Here is a 22,604-nt window from a genome sequence, read left to right as displayed (position 1 = left end):
TGATAAATTTAAATTCATTCAATCATGATGCAGTTACAACATCTGTTCCATACTCCGCAATCATGAGGTCAGTGGTTATTACTATAAATCTTAAACTTGTGCTAATAGGGAAATGATTGAAAATGTCCTTTAGACAGATGCCCTATTTGATTATAGTGGTACATGCAAAACATTTTTATGGCCACTTTTGGGAGGTGGAAGAGAAAGCGTTTCTGAAAACCTGCTTCCCCGATGGCACAGCATGTTTGTGCCATGGATAACTGAGCCGCACAGACCGGAAATGTTCCCACTTTCAGTTGTTGGTTCAGCCAGGTCAGCATAAGGCTACTACAATTAGCATCGATGTCCTGAAGGGGAAAATGGATTGGGCTTTGTGCTCCTGATCGCCATCAAGACATCTGTGCTGGATGTGTGTGCATATGAATGTTGAGTAAGGGCAGGATTAGGTGTGGTGGCTGCCCAGCTCCCCCACCTTCCCCCAGTTTGACCCTACCAGGGTTCACACTTGAATAATGGCTGGTTGGTGAAGTACTGTGGGGCAACTTTATACACCAAGGGATCAACACTTTCAGGCGGAGAGGTGAAGGAAGAAAATTGGTGGAGAAAAAGAAATGCTGCTTCCCATTTATTAAATGGCAAGTTATGGGACAAATGTCAATACTTACTGATTAATTAGGTGGTATTTTGGTTAATCCCCTTTTATGAGAATTTCAAGATGGTGATCTGTCAGTAGAGAGAGGCAATTCACCTGGATTAATGGAGAGTATTAAAGCACTGCATTCATAATAGCCTTATTAAGATGAATATTAAATGAAAATTAAGCATTTTTAAGAAAGAATTGAATGACTATGATACACTACATGTATGGTGTCTGTAAATCACTGATTGAGTACGGTATGTAATGGTTCGATGATTAATTCTCCATTATGTGCAACTATTGGTTGATGTATTATGTGAAATCTGCCAGTTTCAATTGTAGAACTGTTGCATTAAATTAAGTTTTATTTTTGTCTCAACAGTTGGAATGAATACTGAAAACTTTTCTTTAAGTGAACAGATCGTCTCCCCTTCATACATTCGGCAAGGTTTACAGGCCCGTCGCACACATGAGCACTTAATTCGGCTGCTAATAGAAAAGGTAATGAAAATAAATTAGCGTAACAACTAGTAAAGATGTGCACTGTGTAATTTGTTTTGTAGAAATACTTCAGTCATACCTTTTTTATTTTTTACTAATGTCCAAGTAGGAGCAAAAATGTTCACTCCTCTCCCTTCTCTCTCTCTCTCTCCCTCTGTCCCTTACCTTTGTCTAAGTTACTTAGACTATTGTTGGTCGATAATTCTTCAGATAGCTAGTTAGTCCCCTGTTAAAGGCTTATTTAAGAGAATGCTCACAAAACATTGTATTTATAACATTTCCTTGTATATTGACATCAGCTAATTTGCAACATTTAATTTCAATTTCCTTTTCTTAGAATATTTTGAGATTTGGGATGACTATAGCCATTATCTGATTCTTTGGAATGCTGTAGCGTATTTAAATGGCAGAACATTTACCTGGTTTCAATGCTGACTTTGCTGCTGATGAGATATTTCATCATGAATTCAAGTTTGCCGATGACAAAGATAGGCGGCATTGTAAGCAGTGTAGATGCAAGCATAAAATTACAAAGTTATTATTAATAGATTAAGCGAATGGGCAAAATTGTGGCGAATAGATTTCAATGTAGGCAAATGTGAGGTCATTCACTTTGAACCTAAGAAGGATAGAGCCGAGTACTTTTTAACTAGTGAAAAGCTAGAAACAGTGGAGGTCCAAAGAGACTTAGGGGTCCATGTACATAGATCATTAAAATATCAGGGATAGGTATGGAAAATAATCAAACAGGCTAATGGAATGCGGGCCTTTATATCTAGAGGACTAGAATACAAGGGGGTAGAAGTTATGCTGCAGCTATACAAAGCCCTGGTTAGACAACACCTGGAGTACTGTGAGCAGTTCTGGGCACCACACCTTAGGAAGGATATATTGGCCTTGGAGGGAGTGCAGCGCAGGTTTACCAGAATGATACCTGGACTCCAAGGGTTAAATTACGAGGAGAGATTACACAAACTAGGGTTGTATTCCCAAGAATTTAGAAGGTTAAGGGGTGGTTTGATTGAAGTTTTCAAGATATTAAGGGGAACTGATAGGGTAAATAGAGAAACTATTTCTGCTGGTTGGGGAGTCTAGGACTAGGAGGCACAGCCTAAAAATTAAAGTCAGGCCTTTCAGGAGTGAAGGTAGGAAACACTTCTACACACAAAGGGTGGTAGAAGTTTGGAACTCTCTTCCACAAACGGCAATTGGTGCTAGATCAATTGTTAATTTTAAATCTGAGATTGATGGATTTTTGTTTACCAAAGGTATTAAGGGATATGGGCCAAAGGCGGCTTTATGGAGTTAGATCGCAGATCAGCCATGACCTCATTGAATGGTAGAACAAGCTCGAGGGGCTCAATAGCCTACTCCTGTTCCTATGTTCCTAATTATATTTGCACAGATATTCATAACTATTCATAAATATACTTTATAATTGAAAGTACATAAGAAAAGGCTAAGAATTACGATTTTTTTCATCCTTCCCTAAGGTATTCCTTTAAGTTAACTAGCACAGTCCACAGATTCTGGTTCTAAAGCAGTCTACTGGATAAACAAAAGGATAAATGTTTGAGTATTCATAAGCAAAGGTCTGTGCTATGTAGTGAAATCAATACATCATAATCTAAAATAAACACAAGAACATCCTGAAGAGTGATGGTGTGGAGATGCCGGTGTTGGACTGGGGTGGACAAATGTAAGAAGTCACACAACACCAGGTTATAGTCCAACAGTTTTATTTGAAATCACAAGCTTTCGGAGCGCTGCTCCTTCGTCAGGTGAAGTGGAGAGATGCATAAAGACACAGCTTATATAGTCAGAGAATATAGTCAGAGAATAATGCCAGATGATTACAGGTAATCTTTCTAACTGCCATTTATCACACCTCGGCAGAGAGATAATCACAACAATCAAAGGTGTGAATGGTGTCCAAACAAGTCAGTCAGGAAAACATTACATCAAAGAACAATGAGGTGGGGTCACAAGGGGTCAAATGTTGCAGATGCTGGGGTCTGTATGAAAAATAAAAAACAGACAAAAGAAAATTTTTTTTTGCTGGAAATCACAGCAGGTCCGGCCGCATCTGTGTAGAGAGAACAAGCCAACGACGACTCGAGTCTGGATGACCCTACGTCAGGTGGGGTTACATGTAGCGTGACATGAACCCAAGAGGTTGAGGCCGTCCTTATGAGTGCGGAACCTGGCTATCAGTTTCTGCTCTACGATTTTGCATTGTCGTGTGTCTCGAAGGCCGCCTTGGAGAATGCTTACCCGAAGATCGGAGGCTGAATGTCCTTGACTGCTGAAGTGTTCCCCGACTGGGAGGGAACACTCCTGCCTGGTGATTGTTGTGCGGTGTCCGTTCATCCATTGTCGCAGTGTCTGCATGGTCTCGCCGATGTACCATGATCCGGGGCATCCTTTCCTGCAACGTATGAGGTAGACAACATTGGCCGAGTCACATGACTATTATGTACCATGTACCTGGTGGGTGGTGTCCTCACGTGTGATGATGGTATCTGGCATGTCTTGCAGAGGTTGCTGTGGCAGGGTTGTGTGGTGTCGTGGTCGCTGTTCTCCTGAAAGCTGGGTAATTTGCTGCGAACGATGGTCTGTTTGAGGTTAGGCGGCTGTTTGAAGGCGAGTAGTAGAGGCGTGGGGATGGCCTTAGCGAGATGTTCGTCGTCATCGATGACATGTTGAAGGCTGCGAAGAACATGGCGTAGTTTCTCCGCTCTGGGGAAGTACTGGACGACGAAGGGTACTCTGTTGGTTGTGTCCCATGTTTGTCTTCTGAGGCGGTCTATGCGATTTTTTGCTGTGGCCCGTCGGAACTGTCGATCGACGAGTCGAGCGTTATATCCCGTTCTTACGAGGGCGTCTTTCAGCGTCTGTAGTTGTCCATCGCGTTCCTCCTCGTCTGAGCAGATCCTGTGTATTCGCAGGGCTTGTCCATAGGGGATGGCTTCTTTAACATGGTTAGGGTGGAAGCTGGAGAAGTGGAGCATCCTGAGGTTGTCCGTGGGCTTGCGGTAGAGTGAAGTGCTGAGGTGTCCGTCTTTGATGGAGATTCGTGCGTCCAAGAATGAAACCGATTCTGAGGAGTAGTCCATGGTGAGTTTGATGGTGGGATGGAACTTGTTGATGTTATCGTGTAGTCTTTTCAGTGAATCTTCGCTGTGGGTCCATAGGAAGAAAATGTCGTCGATGTATCTGGTGTATAGCGTTGGTTGGAGGTCCTGTGCAGCGAAGAAGTCTTGCTCGAACTTGTGCATGAAGATGTTGGCGTATTGGGGTGCGAATTTGGTCCCCATGGCTGTTCCGTGTGTTTGGGTAAAGAACTGGTTGTCGAAGGTGAAGACATTGTGGTTAAGGATGAAGCGGATGAGTTGTAGGATGGCGTCTGGAGATTGGCTGTTGTTGCTGTTGAGTATTGAGGCTGTCGCAGCGATGCCGTCATCGTGGGGGATACTGGTGTAGAGTGCCGAGACGTCCATCGTGGCGAGGAGTGTTCCTGGTTCAACTGGTCCGTGGGTGCTGAGTTTCTGTAAGAAGTCTGTAGTGTCGCGACAGAAGCTGGGGGTTCCCTGTACGATGGGTTTCAGGATGCCCTCGACGTATCCAGAGAGGTTCTCACACAGGGTTCCATTGCCTGATACGATAGGACGTCCGGGTGTGTTGGCTTTATGTATCTTTGGGAGGCAGTAGAAGTCTCCCACGCGGGGAGTACGTGGGATGAGAGCGCGTAGGATGCTTTGAAGGTCTGGATCGAAGGTCTTGATCAGTCTGAGTTGTCGGGTGTGTTGTTTGGTCGGATCTGCAGGTAACTGTCTGTAGTGTTCCTGGTTGTCCAGTTGTTGGTATGCTTCTTTGTAATAGTCCGTTCTGTTCTGTATGACGATGGCTCCTCCTTTGTCTGCTGGTTTGATGACAATGTTGCGGTTGGTCTTGAGAGCGTGGATGGTGTTGCGTTGTGCTCAATACACGATAGCATCAACAAGTTCCATCCCACCATCAAACTCACCATGGACTACTCCTCAGAATCAGTCTCATTCCTGGACACACGAATCTCCATCAAAGACGGACACCTCAGCACTTCACTCTACCGCAAGCCCACGGACAACCTCAGGATGCTCCACTTCTCCAGTTTCCACCCTAACCACGTTAAAGAAGCCATCCCCTATGGACAAGCCCTGCAAATACACAGGATCTGCTCAGACGAGGAGGAACGCGATGGACACCTACAGACGCTGAAAGACGCCCTCGTAAGAACGGGATATGACGCTCGACTCGTCGATCGACAGTTCCGACGGGCCACAGCAAAAAATCGCATAGACGTCCTCAGAAGACAAACACGGGACACAACCAACAGATTACCCTTCGTCGTCCAGTACTTCCCCGGAGCGGAGAAACTACGCCATGTTCTTCGCAGCCTTCAACATGTCATCGATGACGACGAGCACCTCGCTAAGGCCATCCCCACGCCTCCACTACTCGCCTTCAAACAGCCACCTAACCTCAAACAGACCATCGTTCGCAGCAAATTACCCAGCTTTCAGGAGAACAGCGACCACGACACCACACAACCCTGCCACGGCAACCTCTGCAAGACATGCCAGATCATCAACACAGATACCATCATCACACGTGAGGACACCACCCACCGGGTACATGGTACATACTCATGTGACTCGGCCAATGTTGTCTACCTCATACGTTGCAGGAAAGGATGCCCCGGAGCATGGTACATCGGCGAGACCATGCAGACACTGCGACAATGGATGAACGGACACCGCACAACAATCGCCAGGCAGGAGTGTTCCCTCCCAGTCGGGGAACACTTCAGCAGTCAAGGACATTCAACCTCCGATCTTCGGGTAAGCATTCTCCAAGGCGACCTTCGAGACACACGACAATGCAAAATCGTAGAGCAGAAACTGATAGCCAGGTTCCGTACTCATGAGGACGGCCTCAACCGGGATCTTGGGTTCATGTCACGCTACATGTAACCCCACCTGACGTAGGGTCATCCAGACTCGAGTCGTCGTTTTTTTTGTCTGTTTTTTGTTTTTCATACAGACCCCAGCATCTGCAACATTTGACCCCTTGTGACCCCACCTCATTGTTCTTTGATGTAATGTTTTCCTGACTAACCTGTTTGGACACCATTCACACCTTTGATTGCTGTGATTATCTCTCTGCTGAGGTGTGATAAATGGCAGTTAGAAAGATTACCTGCAATCATCTGGCATTATTCTCTGACTATATAAGCTGTGTCTTTATGCATCTCTCCACTTCACCTGACGAAGGAGCAGCGCTCCGAAAGCTTGTGATTTCAAATAAAACTGTTGGACTATAACCTGGTGTTGTGTGACTTCTTACATTTATCCTGAAGAGTATCAGAGTAAAGCCCCCTGGTACCTTGCCCAAGTAACCCTTCTTTAGGTGTGAGCCTGAGCAGTGACTGTTGGCAGGATATTCGACCTCAAGTAGTACCACAGCTAAGTGTAATTGTCCTTACCACTACCCACATAGCACACTGCATGGTGTCATTGGCTAGTGAGCAAGAGTAGGAACTCTGGCTGATTTTTTTTCTCTCCCTGGACCAGGGGTGCTGAGGCCAATTGTCGCATCCCCAGCTGCTACCCTGACTGAGATCAGCTAACTCAACCTAAACTGGCATCTGAACCTGGTAGCACCTTGGACCTATACTCTGAAAAGGAGCCATACAGACAAGGAAGATCCTAGCTCAATCTCTCATTGATCACTGGCCTGTGCTGAATTAGCTGCTCTTGGCTAAGTTGGCATCACGAGCCTGGCACAGGTGGAGAAAAATCATCCAGGGTTTCAGCTCCTGATTGCTGCCCAGTTACCCTTACTAAAAAGTGATTGTGTGTGGATGTTAGCTGAGAATTGGGTGTAGTTATGGTGGCGCGGTCACATGGCCTACTGATGCTCTCTATCGGGGAACACACATGAAGAATAGCCAGTTGGGCAAAGTACCTGACAATACCGGCAACTCTGCAACCAAAGCCCTCTAGAAGAGAGGGTCAAAATTAGGGTCAAGAATTAAGAATTAAAATACACAGATTTAGATGCGAGGGACAATGAACTTTAAGGATTTAAAAGTATAAAAATGAAATTGTTACCAAGGGCTAAATTATGAGGAGAGATTACATAAACTAGGTTTGTATTCCCTGGAATATAGAAATTTAAGGGGTGAGTTGATTGAGGTTTTTAGGCTTTTGAAAGGAATTGATAAGAGTAGATAGAGAGAAACATTTTCCGCTGGTGGGGATTCTAGGACAAGGGGACATAACCTTAAAATCCGAGCCAGGACATTCAGGAGAGAAATTAGGGAAAACTTCTTCATGCAAATGGTGGTAGAAGTGTGGAACTCGCCCACAAAAAGCAATAGATGCTAGCCCAAATAATAATTTTCAATCTGAAATCAATAGAAACATAGAATAGAAACATAGAAAAATAGGAGCAGGAGTAGGCCATTCGGCCCTTCGAGCCTGCTCCGCCATTCAATATGATCATGGCTGATCCTCTATCTCAATACCATATTCCCACTCTCTCCCCATACCCCTTGATGCCTTTTGTGTCCAGAAATCTATCTATCTCCTTCTTAAATATATTCAGTGACTTGGCCTCCACAGCCTTCTGTGGTAGAGAATTCCACAGGTTCACCACCCCCTGAGTGAAGAAATTTAAGCTAAATAACGGGGTGGGGGGAGGGTCCTGGTGGAGAGAAATCTAGAATGCTAAAAAGAAAAGACAAGGAAGCAGTGCAGGAAAGTGATTGGGGTAAGGATAACCAGATTGTGTCAGGAAGGGACAGAGCGTGCAAACAAAAGATTTCACTAACAAATAGGGTCCGGGTAAGAAAAAATGGTAATAAGGCAAATAGGGCCATAGTACAAAAAAAAGTTAAGATGTCTAAAAATGTTAAAAAGACAAACATAAAGGCACTGTATCTGAATGCATGAAGATTTCGTAATAAGGTAGATGAATTAACAGCGCAAATAGATGAAAATGGATACGATAATTGCGATTACAGAGACATGGCTGCAAGGTGACCAAGGCTGGGAGCTGAATATCCAAGGATATTCGATATTTAGGAAGGACAGGCAAAAAGGAGAAGGAGGTGGGGTGGCGTTGTTAGTAGAGGATGAAATCAGAGCAATAGTGAGAAAGGATATTGGCTCAGAAAATCAAGATGTAGAATCAGTCTGGGTGGAACTAAGAAGCACCAAGGGGCAGAAAACATTGGTGGGAGTTGTCTATAGGCCTCCAAACAGTGGTAATGTAGGAGATGGCATCAAACAGGAAATTAGAGATGCATATAACAAGGGTACTACAATAATCATGGGTGACTTTAATCTACATATAGACTGGCCAAACCAAATTAGCAATAATACTGTGGAGGATGAATTCCTCGAGTGTGTACAAGATGTTTTTTTAGATCAGTACGTTGAGGAGCCAACTAGGGAACAGGCTATCCTAGATTGGGTATTGTGCAATGAGTAGGGGTTAATTAATAATCTTGTTGTGAGGGGTCCTTTAGGGAAGAGTGAACGTAACGTGATAGAATACTTCATTAAGATGGAAAGTGAAGTAGTCCAATCCGAAACCAGGGTCCTAAGTCTAAACAAAGGAAACTACGAAGGTATGAGGAGGGAGTTGGCTATGATAGATTGGGGAGCTTCATTAAAAGACATGACGATGGATAGGCAATGGCTAACATTTAAGGAACGAATGCATGAATTGCAACATTTATACATTGCTTTCTGGCGCAAAAACACAAAAGGAAAAGCGGCCCAACCATGGCTAACAAAAGAAATTAAGGATAGTATTAGATCCAAAGAGGAGTCGTATAAAGTTGCCAGAAAAAGTAGCAAGCCTGAGGATTTGGAGCAGTTTAGAGTTCAGCAAAAAAGGACCAAGAGATTGATTAAGAGGGGAAAAATAGAGTATGAGAGTAAACTTGCAAGGAACATAAAAGTGGACTGTAAAAGTTTCTACAAGTATGTAAAAAGAAAAAGATTAGTGAAGACAAATGTAGGTCCCTTACAATCAGAAATGGGAGAATTTATAATGGGGAACAAGGAAATGGCAGAGCAATTAAACAAATACTTTGATTCTGTCTTCAAGTGTGAGAGTTTTTTAATTCTTATTTCTCTTTAAATCATTCTTGATAAGATTACTTAAGCAGTTTAAGTAAAGGGGAAAAGTTAAATATTTGGGATTCTGTTGGTTTAAGAAGAGTAAAACAAGGTTACACTGCAGTAGGAGTAAATTGGCACAGCAGGCAGTGGAAACCAGTTTTCTAACCAATCAGCAGGGGTGACTCATTTGGCTGTAAACAAACGAACAGTATAAAAAGACCAGTCCTAGTACGAGCAAGCACTGAGTGCGAGTCATCAGAGAGTGCTGTGAGTTTGGGTAAGTGTGAGTTAGGGTAAGTGGGGTGTTAGGTGCTCTTTTCAAACTTTAACTCTGTGGGTTGTAGTTAATAAGGCCTTTCTGGTGCAGAGTGACTGTTGGTAAACCATTTAACTGGTGTAATTAGAGCGATTGATTTAATTTAAATCCAATTAATTAAAGGGGATACTAGCATCTAAAATCGGGCAGAGGGTGTCCATAACTAACAATAAAAAATTTAATTAATTACATAGAATGGAGCAGGTGATGTGTTACTGTTGCGAGATCTGGGAGCCGGTGGACCCCATTGAAGCTCACGGTGATTACGTCTGTGACAAGTGTCTGCTGCTACAGGAACTCCAGCTCCATGTTGATGAGCTGGAGTCTGAGCTTCAGACACTGCGACACATCAGGGAGGGGGAGAAGTACCTGGACTCTGTGTATCAGGAGGTGGTCACACCTATGAAGTTAATTAATTCAGATGTAGCCCATGGTCAGGGACAGGACGGTGTGACTACGAGTGAGGCAGGTACGGGGATCCAGGAGGTAGAGCTGGAGGAGCCGCAGCCCTTGCTCTTGTCCAACAGGTTCGAGGTTCTTACTCCCTGTGGGGACAGGAGCAGGGACTGCAGGGAGGATGAGCAACCTGGCCACAGCACCATGGAACGGGGGGCCATTCACGAGGGGGGAGTAAATAGAAATGTAGTGGTAGGGGATAATATTATTAGGGGGATAGATAGAGTTCTCTGCAGCCGAGAGCGAGAGTCCCGAAGGCTGTGTTGCCTACCCGGTGCCAGGGTTAAGGACATCTCCTCTGGGCTGGAAAGAAACTTGCAGTGGGAGGGGGTGGATCCAGTTGTCGTGGTCCATGTTGGTACAAACGACGTAGATAGGACTAGGAAGCCGGTTCTGTTAAAGGAGTATGAGCAGCTAGGGGTCAAATTAAAAAACAGAACCTCAACGGTAATAATCTCTGGATTATTACCTGAGCCACGAGCGAATTTGGCTAGGACAAATAAAATTAGATAGTTAAATGCGTGGCTCAAAGACTGGTGTGGGAGAAATGGGTTTTGCTTCCTGGGACACTGGCACCAGTACTGGGGCAGGAGGGAGCTGTTCCGTTGGGACGGGCTTCACTTGGCCAGTGCTGGGACTAGAGTCCTGGCGGATCATATAACTAGGGCTGTAGAGTGGGCTTTAAACTAACTAGTGGGGGGGAGGTTCCTAGAGAGCAAATAATAAAAATGACAACAGAGAAGTTAATAGACTTAGGTAGCAGTGGGGAAATTAAAAACCAGAGCGTGTCAGGAAGGGGCAGAAGGTATGGAGTAAAAGGTAAAGTAATAAAAAGGGCAAAAGCAGGAACTAAGTGTCACAAAACATATTTGAAAGTTCTCTATCTGAATGCACCTAGCATTCGTAACAAAATAGACGAGTTAATGGCACAAATAACTACATATGGGTATGATCTTGTGGCCATTACAGAAACATGGCTGCAGGGTGACAACGCCTGGGAATTAAACATACCGGGTTCTTTAACGATCAGGAAGGACAGGCAGGAAGGAAGGGGAGGTGGGGTGGCTATGTTAATAAAGGAAGGAATCACTGTAATACAGAGAAATGATATTGGGTCAAAAGATCAGGATAATGAAACAGTTTGGGTGGAGATAAGGAATAATAAGGGGAAAAAAGCACTCGTGGGCGTAGTCTATAGGCCTCCGAACAGTTGCAACTCTGTTGGACGGAGTATCAATCAGGAAATAGTTGAGGCTTGTAATAAGGGAACATCTATAATTATGGGGGATTTTAACTATCATATTAATTGGACAAATCAAATTGGGCAGGGCTGCCTTGAGGATGAGTTCATTGAGTGTATTAGGGATGGGTTTCTTGAGCAGTATGTAACTGAACCGACCAGGGGGCAAGCAACCTTAGATCTGGTCCTGTGTAACGAGACAGGATTAATTAAAAATGTCCTAGTAAAGGATCCCGGTGGAATGAGTGACCATAACGTGGTTGAATTCCATATTCAATTAGAGGGTGAGAAGGTTGGATCTCAAACAAGCTTGCTAAGCTTGAATAAAGGAGACTATGAAGGTATGAGAGCGGAATTGAGTAGAGTGGATTGGGAAAATAGATTAAAGGGTAAGACGATACATGATCAGTGGTGTACATTTAAGGAGTTATTTTACAACTTCCAAAAAATATATATTCACTGAGAAGAAAAGGGTGTAAAAGAAAAGACAGCCATCCGTGGCTAAGTAAAGAAATTAAGGATAGTATTCGACAAAAACAAGGGCATATAAGGTAGCCAAATCTAGTGGGAGGATAGAGGATTGGGAAAACTTTAAAAGACAGCAAAAAATAACAAAAAGATTGATTAACAAAGGGAAGATAGATTATGAAAGTAAATTAGCAAAAAATATAAAAACAGATAGTAAGAGTTTTTATAGTTATATAAAAAGAAAAAGGGTGGCTAAAGTAAATGTTGGTCCCTTAGAGGATGAGACCGGGAAATTAATGGTGGGAAATATGGAGATGGCAAAAACACTGAATGAATATTTTGTATCAGTCTTTACAGTAGAGGACACTAAGAATATCCCAACACTGGACAAACAGGGGGCTATAGGGGGGGAGGAGCTAAACACGATCAAAATCACTAAGGAAGTGGTACTCGGTAAAATAATAAGAACATAAGAAATAGGAGCAGGAGTAGGCCAATCGGCCGCTCGAGCCTGCTCCGCCATTCAATAAGATCATGGCTGATCTGATCCTAACCGCCAATCCACTATCACAGAACCATCTCCTGAATCTAACAGAATTAGACACACGAAATAGGAGCAGGATCAGGCTACACGGGCCCGCTCCGCTACCCACAGGGCCATGACCGATCCGAACCTAGACTCATGTCCAAATTCCTGCCCGCTCCCCGTAACCCTTAATTCCCTTTACTTCTAGGAAACTGTCTATTTCTGTTTTAAATTTATGTAATGATGTAGCTTCTACAGCTTTTTGGGGCAGTATATTCCATGGACCTACCACCCTCTGAGTGAAGTAGTTCCTCCTCATCTCAGTTTTGAAAGAGCAGCCCCTTATTCTAAGACTATGCCCCCTAGTTCTAGTTTCACCCATCATCGGGAACATCTTCCCCGCATCCACCCGAACCAACCCTCGAGGGACTCAAGGCGGATAAATCACCTGGACCTGATGGCTTACATCCTAGGGTCTTGAGAGAAGTGGCGGTAGGGATTGTGGATGCATTAGTATTAATTTTCCAAAACTCCCTGGACTCAGCAAAGGTCCCGGCAGACTGGAAAACTGCTAATGTATCACCCTTATTTAAAAAGGGCAGTAGACAGAAGGCTGGAAACTATAGACCGGTTAGCCTAACATCTGTGGTAGGTAAAATTTTGGAGTCCATTATTAAGGAGACAGTAACAGGACATTTGGATAATCATAATTTAATAGGACAAAGTCAGCATGGTTTTATGAAGGGGAAGTCATGTTTGACAAATTTGCTGGAGTTCTTTGAGGAAGTAACATATAGGGTGGATAAAGGGGAACCAGTGGACGTGGTGTATTTAGACTTCCAAAAGGCATTTGACAAGGTGCCACACAAAAGATTATTCCTTAAGATAAAAAATCACGGGATTGGGGGTAATATTCTGGCATGGATAGAGGATTGGCTATCTAACAGAAGGCAGAGAGTTGGGATAAATGGTTCATTCTCAGACTGGCAATCAGTAACTAGTGGTGTTCCGCAGGGGTCAGTGCTGGGTCCCCAACTCTTTGCAATCCATATTAACGATTTGGAGGAGGGGACCGAGTGTAACATATCAAAGTTTGCAGATGATACTAAGATGGGAGGGAAAGTAGTGAGTGAGGAGGACATAAAAAACCTGCAAGGGGACATAGACAGGCTAAATAAGTGGGCAGAGATTTGGCAGATGGAATACAATACTGGAAAGTGTGAGGTGATGCACTTTGGCAGGAAAAATCGTAGAGCAAGTTATTATCTTAATGGCAAGAAACTGGAAAGTACTGAAGTACAAAGGGATCTGGGGGTCCTGGTGCACGAAACTCAGAAGGTTAGTATGCAGGTGCAGCAAGTGATTAAGAAGGCCAATGGAATGTTGGCTTTTATTGCTAGGGGGATAGAATATAAAAATAGGGAGGTATTGCTTCAGTTGTACAAGGTATTGGTGAGACCGCACCTAGAATACTGCATACAGTTTTGGTGTCCATACTTAAGAAAAGACATACTTGCTCTCGAGTCAGTACAAAGAAGGTTCACTCGGTTAATCCCGGGGATGAAGGGATGGACATATGAGGAGAGGTTGAGTAGATTGGGACTCTACTCATTGGAGTTCAGAATAATGAGAGGCGATCTTATTGAAACATATAAGATTGTGAAGGGGTTGGATCGGGTGGGTGCGGGGCGGATGTTCCCGATGATGGGTGAAACTAGAACTAGGGGGCATAGTCTTAGAATAAGGGGCTGCTCTTTCAAAACTGAGATGAGGAGGAACTACTTCACTCAGAGGGTGGTAGGACAATGGAATATGCTGCCCCAAAAAACTGTAGAAGCTACTTCATTACATAAATTTAAAACAGAAATAGACAGTTTCCTAGAAGTAAAGGGAATTAAGGGTTACGGGGAGCGGACAGGAATTTGGACATGAGTCTTGGTTCGGATTGGACGTGGCCCTGTGGGTAGCGGAGCGGGCCCAGGGGCCGTGTAGCCTGATCCTGCTCCTATTTCGTGTGTCTAATTCTGTTAGATTCAGGAGATGGTTCTGTGATAGTAGATTGGCGGTTAGGATCAGATCAGCCATGATCTTATTGAATGGTGGAGCAGGCTCGAGGGGCCGATTGGCCTACTCCTGCTCCTCTTTCTTATGTTGTTATGTTCTTATGTAGGACACAAATAACTTCCCAGAAATGCTAAGGAACCAAGGGCCTAGTGAGAAGGAGGAATTAAAGGAAATTAGTATTACAGTAGTAAAAAAATAGTGCTGGAGAAATTAATGGGACTGAAAGCTGATAAATCCCCAGGGCCTGATAATTTGCATCCCAGAGTACTAAATGAGGTAGCCATGGAAATAGTGGATGCATTGGTTGTCATCTTCCAAAATTCTGTAGATTACGGAACAGTTCCTGCAGATTGGAGGGTGGCAAATATAACCCCACTATTTAAAAAAGGAGGGAGAGAGAAAACAGGAAACTACAGCCTAACATCAGTAGTAGGGAAAATGCTAGAGTCTATTATAAAGGATGTGATAACAAGACACTTCGAAAATATCAACGGGATTAAACAAAGTCAACATGGATTTATGAAAGGGAAATTGTGTTTGACAAACCTACTGGAGTTTTTTGAGGATGTAACTGGTCGAATAGATAAGGGAGAACCAGTGGATGTGTTTTATTTGGATTTTCAGAATGCCTTTGATAAAGTCCCACATAAGAGGTTATTGTGCAAAATTAAAGCACATGGGATTGGGGGTAATATATTGACATGGATTGAAAATTGGTTAACAGACAGCAAACAGAGAGTAGGAATAAATGGGTCTTTTTCGGGGTGGCAGGCTATGACTAGTGGGGTACCGCAGAGATCAGTGCTTGGGCCCCAGCTATTCACAATATATATCAATGATGATTTGGATGAGGGAACCAAATGTAATATTTCCAAGTTTGCTGATGACACGAAACTAGGTGGGACTGTGAGTTGTGAGGAGGATGCAAAGAGGCTTCAAGGCGATTTAGACAAGTTGAGTGAGTGGGCAAATACATGGCAGATGCAGTATAACGTGGATAAATGTGAAGTTATCCACTTCGGTAGGAAAAACAGAAAGGCAGAGTATTATTTAAATGGTGATAGATTGGGAAATGTTGATGTACAAAGGGACCTGGGTGTCCTTGTACACCAGTCACTGAAAGCAAACATGCATTTGGACTTTCAGAAGGCTTTCGATAAGGTCCCGCATAAGAGATTAGCGTGTAAAGTTAAGGCACATGGGATTGGGGGCAAGGTACTGACTTGGATAGAGAACTGGTTGGCAGACAGAAAGCAAAGAGTTGGAATAAACGGGTCTTTTTCCGAGTGGCAGGCAGTGACTAGTGGGGTACTGCAGGGATCGGTCCTTGGACTCCAACTATTCACAATATATATTAATGATCTAGACAAGGGTACTTGATGTAATATCTCCAAATTTGCAGACGACACAAAGCTGGGTTGGCGTGTGTGCTGTGAGGAGGATGCCGAGAAACTCCAGGATGATTTGGACAGGTTGGGTGATTGGGCAGAAGCATGGCAGATGCAATATAACGTGGATAAATGTGAGGTTATCCACTTTGGTAGCAAAAACAGGAAGGCAGATTATTATCTGAATGGCAATAGATTGGGAGAAGGGGAAGTGCAGCGAGACCTGGGTGTCCTTGTGCACCAGTCGCTGAAGGTAAGCATGCAGGTGCAGCAGGCGGTTAAGAAGGCAAATGGTATGTTGGCCTTCATAGCGAGAGGGTTTGAGTATAGGAACAAGGATGTCTTGCTGCAGTTGTACAGGGCCTTGGTGAGATCACATCTTGAGTATTGTGTGCAGTTTTGGTCGCCTTATCTGAGGAAGGATGTTCTTGCCATGGAAGGAGTTCAGCGAAGATTCACCAGGCTGATACCTGGAATGGCAGGAATGACGTATGAGGAGAGATTGGGCTTGTACTCGCTGGAGTTTAGAAGAATGAGCGGGGATCTCATTGAAACTTATAAAATTCTGACAGGACTGGACAGACTAGACGCAGGAAGAATGTTCCCGATGGTTGGGGAGTCCAGAACCAGGGGTCACAGTCTAAGGATAAGGGGTAGGCCATTTAGGACAGAAATGAGGAGGAATTTCTTCACCCAGAAAGTGGTGAACCTGTGGAATTCTCTACCACAGAAGGCAGTAGAGGCCAATTCATTAAATATATTCAAGAAGGAGTTGGATATATTTCTCAAGGCTAAAGGGATCAAGGGGTATGGGGAGAAAGCAGGGACCGGGTACTGAATTTGGATGATCAGCCATGATCTCATTGAATGGCGGAACAGGCTCGAGGGGCTGAATGGCCTACGCCTATTCTTATATTCCTATGTGCAACTGAAAATTTCAATAAAAAAAATAGTAAACAGTGGATATTTGGTAATATGGCTATTTAAGACTTTCTTTGAGTTTTAAGCTGCAATTCCTGTCTTATATGTTGCTGCAGCTGGCTTAGGGCTGTTTGGATTTTTGTTCTTTAGCCTGGTAAAGAAAAGAAATGAAGTACATAGGAGCAGCTGGAATGGAATGTTGCATTCTTAGAGTTAAAGTATAAATCCCAGTTACTGTTGTGACAAACACGGTTGTAGTAAGTGTTCCAAGTCCCATCATAGACACTTTACAGCCGATGTGAGATATTCAAATCTGCACAGACTTTTCAACTGTTCCATCATTTCCTTAGGGTAAATGCCCAGAGGATGGATGGGATGAGAATACCATTGAGCTTTTTCTACATGAACTGGCCATTATGGATAGTAACAACTTCCTTGGTAATTGCGGAGTTGGCGAGAGGGAAGGAAGAGTGGCCTCAAACCTAGTTGCTCGAAGACATTACAGGTATAGTTACATACATATTTTTTTTAATTGTTGAGTGCATTCTATTAAGGAACACTGCAGTACAGCCCTAGTATCAACTCTATTTTGTGAAGGAAAAGTGATCAGATTTAGGCTTGCTGTGAGAACATGAGGTTATATTTGAACAAATAATGCTTTTCTACCCAAAAAAAATTCAGTCGGCTTTATCATTCTTCAATTCATCTAGATGTTGCAATCTATGTATGACAGATACAATGAATGTGGGCAGTGTACATTACCTGTACACTATTTCCAAATGCCAGTCTACATTTCTGAAGAATATGATTTTCTTTGACTATTCTTTAAATATTATTATCTCATACTCAGCAATAATAAATTATTTTAAAGGAATAGCCTACAACAAGATTGTTTAAGAGCCTTATCCTAGGGTATCACAGGATTATATTCCTTCTGGCATGTTTTCTGGGGTGGCAGCTGGGGGCTACAATTGTCCTTAACATCCCAGGCTAGAGAAAGACAAATAGGAACAGGAGGAGGCCCTTGAGCCTGTTCCGCCATTCAATGAGATCATGGCTGATCTGCGACCTAACCCTTTGGCCCATATCCCTTAATACCTTTAGTTAGTAAAAAGCTATCAATCTCCGATTTAAAATTAACAATTGATCTAGCATCAATTGCCATGGTGCCTGTTCCTGATTGCCGCAATCGAGACTCCAGGATGGTGTGTTGCCTCCCTGGTGCAAGGGTCAAGGACGTCTCAAAGCGGCTGCAGAACATTTTGGAGGGGGAGGGTGAACAGCCAGTTGTCGTGGTGCACATAGGCACCAATGATATAGATAAAAAACGGGATGAGGTCCTAAAAGCAGAATATAGGGAGTTAGGAGGTAAATTAAAAAATAGGACCTCAAAGGTAGTAATCTCAGGATTGCTACCAGTGCCACGTGCTAGTCAGAGTAGAAATAGGAGGATATTTCAAATGAATACGTGGCTAGAGGAATGGTGCAAGGAGGAGGGATTCAAATTCCTTGGACATTGGAACCGGTTCTGGGAGAGGTGGGACCAGTACAAACGGGACGGTTTGCACCTGGGCAGGGCCGGGAACGATGTCCTAGGGGGAGTGTTTGCTAGTGCTGTTCGGGGGGGTTAAAACTAAAATGGCAGGGGGTTGGGAACCTGAGCATGGAGACAGAGGAAAGGAAAACAGGGATAAAAGCAAAAGATAGGAAGGAGAAAAACAAAAGTGGCAGTCAGAGAAATCAACGGTTTAAATCAAACGTGGCCACAGTAAATAATAATTCTAATAGGTCTAAGAGCGTTAAAAAAACAAGCCTGAAGGCTTTGTGTCTTAATGCGAGGAGCATTTGTAATAAGGTGGATGAATTGGCTGCGCAAATAGAGGTAAACGGATATGATTTGGTTGGGATTACGGAAACGTGGCTCAAGGATGGCCAAGACTGGGAACTCAACATCCAGGGGTATTCGATATTCAGGAAAGATAGGCAAAAAGGAAAGGGAGGTGGGGTAGCATTACTGGTTAAAGAAGGGATTAATACAATTGTAATGAAGGATATTAGCTCTGATGACGTGGAATCTGTATGGGTAGAATTGAGAAATACTAAGGGGAAAAAAACATTAGTGGGAGTGGTATATAGACCTCCAAACAGTAAGGCGGAGGTTGGGGATGGCATTAAAAGGGAAATTAAAGAAGCGTGCAATAAGGGCACAGCAGTCATCATGGGTGACTTTAATCTACATATAGATTGGGCCAACCAAATTAGTAACAATACTGTGGAGGAGGAATTCCTGGAGTGTTTACGGGATGGTTTCCTGGACCAATATGTCGAGGAACCAACCAGAGATCAGGCCATCTTAGACTGGGTATTATGTAACGAGAAAGGATTAATTAGCAATCTTGTTGTACGAGGCCCCTTGGGTCGGAGCGATCATAATATGATCGAATTCTTCATTAAGATGGAGAATGAAGTAGTTGACTCAGAGACAAGGGTCCTCAATTTAAATAAAGGAAACTACGATGGTCTGGGGAGCGAGTTGGGTAGGATTGATGGGGAATGGCACTCAAAGGGTTGACAGTGGATAGGCAATGGCAAACATCCAAAGACCGAATGGATGAGCTACAGAATTTGGTCATCCCAGTTTGGCATAAAAATAAAACAAAAAAGGTGACTCAACCGTGGCTAACAAGGGAAATTAGGGATAGCATAAGATCCAAGGAGAGGACATATAAATTGGCTAGAAAAAGCAATAATCCTGAGGATTGGGAGCAGTTTAGGAGCCGACAAAGGGATTAATTAAGAAAGGGAAAATAGAATATGAGAGTAAGCTTTCAGGGAACATAAAAACTGACTGTAAAAGCTTTTATAGATATGTGAAGAGAAAAAGATTGGTGAAGTCAAGCGTAGGTCCCTTACAGTCAGAATCAGGGGAATTTATAATGGGAAACAAGGAAATGGCAGACCAACTAAATACATACTTTGGTTCTGTCTTCACAAAGGAGGACACAAATAACCTCCCAGAGATGTCGGGGAACATAGGGTCTGATGAAAGGGAGGAACTGAAAGAAATCGTTATTTGTAGGGAAATGGTGTTAGGAAAATTGACGGGACCGAAGGCTGATAAATCCCCAGGGCCTGATGGTCTACATCCCAGGGTACTTAAGGAAGTGGCCCTAGAGATAGTAGATGCATTGCTGGTCATCTTCCAGAACTCGATAGACTCTGGAACAGTACCCATGGATTGGAGGGTAGCTAATGTTACCCCACTATTCAAAAAAGGTGGTAGAGAAAAAGCGGGGAATTATAGACCGGTAAGCCTGACATCGGTAGTGGGGAAAATGCTGGAGTCTATTATAAAAGATGTAATAGCAGAGCACTTGGAAAGCAGTGACAGGATCGGACAAAGTCAACATGGATTTACAAAAGGTAAATCATGCTTGACTAATCTACTGGGATTTTTTGAGGATGTAACTGGTAAAATAGATAAGGGAGAACCAGTGGATGTGGTGTATTTGGACTTTCAGAAGGCTTTCGATAAGGTCCCACATAAGAGATTAGCGTGCAAAATTAAGGCACATGGGATTGGGGGCAAGGTATTGACTTGGATAGAGAACTGGTTGGCGGACAGAAAGCAAAGAGTTGGAATAAACGGGTCGTTTTCCGAGTGGCAGGCAGTGACTAGTGGGGTACCGAAAGGATCGGTCCTAGGACCCCAGCTGTTCACAATATATATTAATGATCTGGATGAGGGAATTGGATGTAATATCTCCAAATTTGCAGACGACACAAAGCTGGGTGGGAGGGTAAGCTATGAGGAGGATGTCGTGAAACTCCAGTACGATTTGGACAGGTTGGGTGATTGGGCAGAAACATGGCAAATGCACTATAATGTGGATAAATGTGAGGTTATCCACTTTGGTGGCAAAAACAGGAAGGCAGATTATTATTTGAATGGCAATAGATTGGGAGAAGGGGAAGTGCAAAGAGACCTGGGTGTTATTGTGCACCAGTCGCTGAAGGTAAGCATGCAGGTGCAGCAGGCGGTTAAGAAGGCAAATGGTATGCTGGCCTTCGTAGCAAGAGGGTTCGAGTACAGGAACAAGGATGTCTTGCTACAGTTGTACAGGGCCTTGGTGAGACTGTACTTTGTGTATTGTGTGTAGTTTTGGTCACCTTACCTGAGGAAGGACGTTCTTGCCATGGAGGGAGTGCAGCGAAGATTCACCAGGCTGATACCTGGGATGGCAGGAATGATGTATGAGGAGAGATTGTGTCGATTGGGCTTATACTCACTGGAGTTTAGAAGATTGAGAGGGGATCTCATCGAAACCTATAAAATTCTGTCAGGTCTGGACAGACCAGATGCAGGAAGGATGTTTCGGATGGCCGGGGAGTCCAGAACCAGGAGTCATAGTCTAAGGATAAGGGGTAAGCCATTTAGGACTGAAATGAGGAGGAACTTCTTCACCCAGAGAGTGGTGAACCTGTGGAATTCTCTGCCACAGAGGGCGGTGGAGACCAGTTCATTAAATATATTCAAGAAAGAGTTGGATATATTTCTTGAGGCTAAAGGGATCAAGGGATATGGGGAGAAGGCAGGGACAGGGTACTGAATTTGGATGATCAGCTATGATCTCATTGAATGGCGGAGCAGGCTCGAAGGGCCGAATGGCCTACTCCTGCTCCTATCTTCTATGTAATGACCCCCGTCCCCACGGAGCAGCATTTAGCCTGTAGACAACACCCAATCCACATTGAAGAGCATGACGACCTCCTGTGGATCTCCATTCCCCCATCTCAACTGAGCATCAGATTGTCTCTGCAACTCCCCACACTGTCTTTTATGGCTTCTCCTCAACCATTTTCCTGTTCCCTCTCTGTCCTCCCCATCTCTTTGGCCTCTTTCCCTCTCCCTGCCACCATTTCTCCAGCTCCCCTTTCATCTTCTTCCCCTTTCCATCCCCGCTTCTCTCTCATTGTTCCCCTTGTACATCACCTTCTCAACCTCCCCCCTTCTCTTTTCCTTAGCCCCCTCACACTGAGCACCATTTTGGATTTTGGCACTAGCATTCAGACCATGCCCGCCAGCTTTCCGGTCTCAGATGGCACAACAATGAACATCAACGAGATGGGCTCGTTTTATGTAATGAATCAACATAATTTAAAATGTCACTCCCTGTTGGAGACACCATTTCTATGGTGTCTGGAGCCCGGGAGTGCTAAGATAGGTTGTTTTGGCACCTGGCCTAGCACCTTCCAGCTGCTTACTGTGTTTAGTGGTGTCTGTCAACTGTTTTTAAAATAGTTGCCTAGATTCTAGCTGAAGTGCATGGCTCATTGCACAGTGCTTGTTCAAGCAATTAGTTACTATACAATCTTTTTACAGGTTGCCTCTAATAAACACTTGTAAGTGAGATAGTCATGCACCAAGCAAATCAAAATTTAATTTACAACTGTCATTGGTTACAGTCTTGACAGAGATAATTCAAACTTAAGCAGTTTTGTGTGATTGTCAATATGAAAATTTCAGGAAATCCTGTTAACTCTTTTCTGAGATATAAAACAGACTGCTTTGATTAAGTTGGGGTCAGTTAGAGAATCCCATGAGAAGAGAGAGTATGGAAACTTAAAGAAGAAATCAGTCAGTACTAGTCAGTTTGATATTCCTTAAAGAAAGGAGAAAACTGTATTTTACACAGAATGTACAGCACAGAAACAGGCTATTTGGCCCAACTACTGTACGCCGGTGTTTATGCTCCACTTGAGCCTCCTCCCACCCCTCTTCATCGAACCCTATCAGCATATCCTTCGATTCCTTTCTCTCTTATGTGCTTATCTAGCTTCCCCTTAAATACCTCGGGAGCCTACTGTCAACAAGGGCAGACGTCGATGACGAAGTCCAACACCGCTTTCAGT

The 22,604-nt window shown here is 43.7% G+C and overlaps 1 protein-coding gene across 4 annotated transcripts in view; it reads left to right on the top strand.

The window, feature by feature from the left end:
- The window catches only part of sepsecs (Sep (O-phosphoserine) tRNA:Sec (selenocysteine) tRNA synthase), a 130,107-nt gene that overhangs the window by 23,455 nt on the left and 84,048 nt on the right, over positions 1-22,604 (top strand). For all 4 annotated transcript variants that reach the window (XM_085967986.1, XM_085967978.1, XM_085967970.1 and 1 more), the window contains exons 2-3: positions 1,020-1,138; positions 17,042-17,196. In XM_085967986.1, the coding sequence (XP_085824112.1) occupies positions 1,025-1,138; positions 17,042-17,196 (269 nt within the window). In that variant the 5' untranslated portion in view covers positions 1,020-1,024. The remainder of the gene's footprint in view (positions 1-1,019; positions 1,139-17,041; positions 17,197-22,604) is intronic.

Source organism: Somniosus microcephalus, chromosome 2 (genome assembly GCF_052327205.1).
Source record: "Somniosus microcephalus isolate GS21.2 chromosome 2, FLI_Smic_1.0, whole genome shotgun sequence".
Taxonomy (NCBI): domain Eukaryota; kingdom Metazoa; phylum Chordata; class Chondrichthyes; order Squaliformes; family Somniosidae; genus Somniosus; species Somniosus microcephalus.
Note: the sequence above shows the minus strand (reverse complement) of the source record. Positions and strands in the feature narration are given on the sequence as shown.